General features: G+C 34.5%; 1 protein-coding gene across 2 annotated transcripts; it reads left to right on the plus strand.

The window, feature by feature from the left end:
• The first annotated feature begins 4,084 nt into the window (after window positions 1–4,084).
• On the plus strand, window positions 4,085–5,938 carry LOC129236292 (tricarboxylate transport protein, mitochondrial-like). 2 transcript variants are annotated; one of them, XM_054870588.1, is made up of 4 exons: window positions 4,085–4,449; window positions 4,509–4,635; window positions 4,689–4,912; window positions 5,293–5,938. In XM_054870588.1, the coding sequence occupies exons 1-4, from the start codon at window positions 4,335–4,337 to the stop codon at window positions 5,721–5,723; spliced, it is 897 nt and encodes a 298-aa protein (XP_054726563.1). In that variant the 5' UTR covers window positions 4,085–4,334; the 3' UTR covers window positions 5,724–5,938. The 2 variants fall into 2 exon arrangements, with proteins under 2 accessions (XP_054726563.1, XP_054726564.1); XM_054870589.1 differs by having other exon boundaries at window positions 4,350–4,449; window positions 4,549–4,635; window positions 4,714–4,912.
• Window positions 5,939–6,150: the final 212 nt, after the last annotated feature.

A 6,150-nucleotide genomic window follows, 5' to 3' on the forward strand; every position in this document is an offset into this window, starting at 1 on the left:
ATGGGGGAAAGTGAGAGAGCAAAATTACATTTCATTTTGAGAAGTTGCAAGTATTTACTGGATACATTTTTACTTGTAAGAATTTGCAAGTGAAAAACAGCTGATCACAATGTAAAATAAATTAAAATTTGCGAATCAAGTCAAAATTCTAAAGTTAAATAAAATTGGTAATTGAAATGGAGAATGTAAGTACATATATTTTGGATAGATGTTATAAAGTTTATTTGAAGTCATACTCGTATATTAAATAGGAATCGGCCAATGATATTGAGCTATGTACTACTGAGCCACAGCCTCCAGTCACCGTTGCTGCAGTTTCCGAAAGACAAATCGAGAGCTTCGAATCTATCTTTTGCGTTTTATGCTTTTACTTCTTGGCTATTAACTAATTTGGCAATATACATATAATAAATATGTACATACATACATAGACATAAGCAAGGAAAATATGAAGAAAGAATTGCTAGTGGAATGTACTCTACTTCATCTGACAGCGATGATCAATTGGAACAAATTATTGTGGACAAAATAAACTCATGTGATGCTAAGCTCGTTATTTTGCATTTTATTTACTTTTTTTAATTTAATACGAGGTAGCTGAACTGAAATTGTTATACCTTATGCGATCTTTCTCGCCAACAATTTAATTAGCTGTTCGTAAAACTTGCAAGTTGTTACTGGTTTTATATTTCTCTCTTTTAGAGCGAATTCTCGGAAATTAAGTTACTGGCAAGGTCTGGATGCTTTTTACATGGACAGACCTATTGAAAGTTTAGAAATAACAAAAATTCCACATACAGGGTATGTTCAACAATGCATTATAATGCGCAACATACCATTTCAGAGTGAGCAGTGCGTTCAAAAATGCAAATATGGCAGTACTGCAAATGCAACGCGTTCTTAAACGTCATTTTTGTATCAAAAGTCGTGCATTATTTGTAGCAAAAATTTTCACACTGCCAATAAATACGCTAGTACAATGTCTGATGAAAAGTGGGTATTTAATTATTCATTTTAGCTTTTAATACAAAAATTGATGAAAAATACGATATTTAAACTTTATTTTATTATACTTTTCTTGATTTTAGTGATTACTTTAGTACATCGGAGATAAAATTACTGCTCAGAGTCCGACTGAGCATGGAGAACGAGTTCACGTCGGGAAGGAGGAAAAAGAGCGTGCTCTGGGCTAAGGTTGTAGATTAAGTAAAAAAAGTTAATAAAGATTTAAAAATAGATAGAAACATCGCCCAGCGAAAATTTTCTAATTTACTCATCACATAGTATAAGCGAATAAAAAAAAGATATTAAACTTTTGACAAGATATGTCCTTCTTTTAAGCTTTACACGGTTTTTTTTTTTCTTAAATTTAATAAAAGACTATCGGTTTTTTCCTCGGTCCATGACCAAACTTAGTAACAATTCCATTTTACTGCACAGCGCGTTCATAAATGCAACAAATCTATTTGCAATTTTTCAACAAATCTATCAGTTGCATGAATTGTCACATTGACAGTGCTGCCAGCGCTGCAAGTACTGCGCATTATAATGCGTTTCTGAATATAGCCACAATTGACGGAATATCTGCTCTTCTTCCAGAGATACATCAACGTTTTCCATATATACACCATAGTGACCAGATATGTAGAGTGAAATGTTCACCTCTTTTTCTTGCAAAGGAACGTTTGACATTTATATATATATATATTTATAATTGGCGCGTACACCCTTTGTGTTTGGCCGAGCACCTTGTGGTGTGCGTCTTAATGTTGTTCCACAAATGGAGGGACCTACAGTTTAAGCCGACTCCGATATATATATATTTTTATAAGGAGCTTTTTTATGGCAGAAATACACTCGGAGGTTTGCCATTGCCTGCCGAGGGGCGACCGCTTTTAGAAAACTGTTTTTCTTAATTTTGGTGTTTCACCGAGATTCGAACCGACGTTCTCTCTGTGAATTGCGAATGGTAGTCACGCACCAACCCATTCGGCTACGGCGGCCGTCTTGACATTTATAACTGCACGCAATTTAAAGGAAAGTACAGTTTATTTGCTAGCCACATCTGACGACGGATGGCGTAAAAATGAGTGAACTGCAAGGGGGTTGGCAAAGACTGCCACAAATTCCGTCATTGTTGCGTGCAAAGTTTTTTAAATCGGTATCATTTTTTTCTTAGTTATTTTCAATAGCTAATTACCATTATTATTATTAAGGAAAATATTTATAGAAAACATATTTTTTTATTTACATGTTCACCTATCTCTATCTATGCAAAATAAGTACCAAGCACCAGAAAATTATCAGCGTAGTGCTTGTAACAGTGCTGCAATACTGGTACTTTTATCGTTTCCACGACAGTCGGTTCTACGTTACCGAAACGACCCGGATTTATATCTGACCAAGGACTGTCAGCAGCATTCACCGTATGTAAGTATGGGGAATGTTTATGCTGCTACAACAACAACAAAAACTGATAATTTTATTAGGTGCCTGGAACAAGTTCGGGGCTAATAACCTGAGAATAAGAGAAATATAGTACATAACAAAAAAGTTTTTAAAACCGGATTATCTCAGCTGATATCGAGTTCCCTAAATCCTTTAATTCTTTTCATATAGAGAAGCTTATTCTCTCGGTTCGGCAATCTGATGTTTTAAATGAAACTGCAATATTTGGTGGGGATCTGGCAGCCACTTAATATGTACTTTGGCCCACATATATAGATTTTTGAACACCTATTGCACTATCGGATCTTAGGTGATGTAAGTTTAAGGGGTTACGTGGGTTTCGTCGGGTAAAAAAAGACCTATTTTCATTATTTTTTTTCTATGTAAAAAATTATTTATTTAATTCAAACATTTTTCTGTCTTATAGATACATATTTAAAGAATAATTTCTGAAATTTTCAAAAAACAAAAAAAAAAAATTAAAACTCCTCCATTGTGACGTCATTTCCGGTGACCCCTCGAAAAAAAGGTGCGTCCGCGTTGTCAGCATAACTCCTGACAGGCTCATCAAAAATGAAAAAACAAAAATAAGTGTTTTAGTTAAGACCATAAACTCGTTCTTGAACGAAGGAAAGAAAAAAAAGTAAAAATTGGAATTTTGGCTGACATTTTTCCAAAAAAATGAAAGTTTCGGTCAAATTTGCTTGCCATTTTTGTTTTTTAAATAGTTGTAATTGAAAAAAAAACAAAATCCTTCGTTTAAGCACGAGTAAATTGTATTTCGAACACCTGTGTAAAATTTCATCAAGATCGGTTGAGTAGTTTTCGAGAACATTTGACAACCGACTTTGAAAACACGGTTCCGAGAAAAACGCATTTAAAGTTTTGCGTAACAATAAACGTGGTTTGGAGCGCACACATTCCAAAGGCTGTATCTCCGAATTTATTATTCGGATCGACTTGAAAATTTAGGATAATATTCCTGAGAGGTTGTAGAAATTAATAAGCCAAAAAACAATAAATCGATTTTTTTAATCAACAAAACCTATGTAACCCCTTAAAAAGTAAAAATAAATTTCTAATTCATTTTAGGTTTTTAATTAAAAGCTCAAAACTTAACCGCTTAATGAGAAAGCAATCGGAAGATGGTTAGAAAGTGATTTATCAATGTTTGGTTTGAGAATATCGGACAATTATCAAAGATTAGCTACCAGAGATAAGCTAACAGGTAGCAGCTAACCGAAAACAAAAAATGCTGTCTATGTTAAGCTAGAGGCCTTGCAATTATTTTAGCTAATTTGTTTGGAACCTTTCGATTAACTGTTTGTAATCCAGACATTGAGAAATCAATGTTTTTGGTGTGTTGTTGTAGTAGTTCACTATTTCCTGCCATTGCGGTGTAGTCACCGATTGTACTCGTCTAACTCATGTAACGGTAGGCCCAGGAAACGTGCTGTTTCAACAGTTTGGGTCCAGATGGAGGGGTGTTTAGGGTGAATGCACATGTTCAGTAATGAGTCTTTAACTTTCCAACGTTCGAATCCACTTTCCAGAAAAAAGCTTAATATTGCCACATGTGAAATGAGCTTTATTGTCATGAATATAAAACTCTACCATCACTAGGTTAGAAATCAGCTGTGACTTGTTTACGATTTTAGTGTTATCATTAAAGGATTTAATAACATTAGATAAGCCATATCTACTATGCTGACATTGTGAATTTCAGCTTGGATCATATTATTATTATTCGAAATTACATAAGAATATCCAGCTTATACAATAGAAATTTATTCGTTTGCACATGCATGTGATCAAGCACAACTGCAGCCAATTGGTGATTCGGCAAGATTGGTGACATACTGAGCTCATATGTACATATATACACAATGAGTGATAAAGGCTGGAAATATGTTTTGTGTGGTGGCATGGCCGGTGGCACAGAAGTGCTCATCACATTTCCCACCGACTACGTAAAGACACAGCTGCAGCTAGATGAAAAAGGTAAGGAAGTATTTGTGAAGAATATAAATGAAATTTGTTAAAAAAGCCATCTCCATTAGGCGATAAAAAGAAGTACAGTGGTGTGTTTGATTGTTTTAGGAAGACTACAAAGCAGTATGGCTTCTTCGGGCTGTACCGTGGAATGAGTGCTTTGCTTTATGGCAGCATACCAAAAACAGCAGTATGGTAAGTATGTAGGACAATATATGATACATGATTAATGCTGGTGCATATTCTAGCTTTGGCTCATTTGAATATTTTAAGTCATATTTAGTGGATGAAAACAAAATCTTGTCAACGTACAACAGCTTCTTGTGTGGGTTTGCCAGTGGCATAATAGAATCCATTGTTGTCACAACACCGATGGAAACCTTAAAGGTGAAGCTAATAAATGATCGACGTAGTGAGAAACCGCGATTTCACGGATTTTTTCACGCTGCCCGTGTCATTTTAAAAACTGAAGGTATGTACTTAAATCATCCTACTCCTTAAAGAAGTTATCTGGTAGCGTTGATGAAGTCGTAGTCATTGAGCCTTTTATTAGTGTAACCCTCCGTTTGGTACTCGGGTTTGGCTTTTTCGACTTTGGTAGTGAATTTAACATATTTCTATTACAGTTAACGACTTTAGCTTCCAGGTAGCTTCCTAAAATTTAATTTTTCATCGATTTATGGCTATAACCTTTTAAAAAGGATTCTCGAACAGGACGAAAACATCGTTTTACAAAAGGTGATCAACGGAGGGTTAAAACGATTGTTATCAGTTGTCAGTTTTAATTAGTTACTAAGCTATTTCATTCTCTTCGGTACAAAACTAACCAATTTCTTATTTTCTTGCTATTAGGATTTCGAGGAATTTACATGGGCCTCACACCCACGCTACTCCGACAATGCTCAAATCATGCAATCCGTTTTCCAGTAATGGAGACATTCAAGAATTACTATAAAGGCGACGACCCAACTCGGAAGCCACCGAAATGGCTGGTGGCTGTTGTCGGATTGATAGCAGGTGGCAGTGCGGTGTTGGTCAATACACCAGTTGATACTTTAAAAACACGCATGCAAGGTCTAGAAGCAGCTAAATATGAAAATATATTGGATTGTGTATTGAAAATATATCGTAACGAAGGAGTGTTGGCTTTTTATAAAGGCATGACACCAAGATTCATACGGTTATCTCTACAAGCTTGTTGTATTTTTACACTGTACGATGTGTATACGGAAGCATTCGATAAAATTGAAAATTTTTCAAGAGGAACTAAAATTAAAAGTTGATGATTAGTATACTCTCTCTAAACGGACACCACTACTAGACACAAACTCTTCTTGAACCGACATTTTCCTCTTAGTTTCGGAATAAATTAGCCGTTGTTCAGAGGATAACCCTCTTGAGCGTACAACTGATTTTCGACAGTTGTTATATAGTCAATTTGTGTAATAATATAGATAGAACAAATATTTATTTTTAAATGTATATTAAATAATTATGTAGAGAAGATATTTGTGTACGATTTCAAAATAAATACTCAAACAATTTTTAGTCAAGTCTGTTTTAATCGATAACTTTGTAAATCTAGATACATATGTAACATAGACATTATAAGTATATATTTTTGAAATAGGTAAAAAAAAATCTCTTAAGGATATTCAATATAATAACGGGGCATAATAGTTTGAAAAATACAAACGCAATTTCTCGTTG

This window comes from Anastrepha obliqua, chromosome 1, assembly GCF_027943255.1.
Source record: "Anastrepha obliqua isolate idAnaObli1 chromosome 1, idAnaObli1_1.0, whole genome shotgun sequence".
Taxonomy (NCBI): domain Eukaryota; kingdom Metazoa; phylum Arthropoda; class Insecta; order Diptera; family Tephritidae; genus Anastrepha; species Anastrepha obliqua.

Bases quoted from the DNA above. Each gene is read 5' to 3' on its own strand.
- LOC129236292 (XM_054870588.1), top strand. From the start codon at position 4,335: ATGAGTGATAAAGGCTGGAAATATGTTTTGTGTGGTGGCATGGCCGGT. The intron at 4,450-4,508 runs GTAAGGAAGTAT...CATCTCCATTAG, and splicing joins GCTGCAGCTAGATGAAAAAG to GCGATAAAAAGAAGTACAGT. The intron at 4,913-5,292 runs GTATGTACTTAA...TCTTGCTATTAG, and splicing joins TGTCATTTTAAAAACTGAAG to GATTTCGAGGAATTTACATG.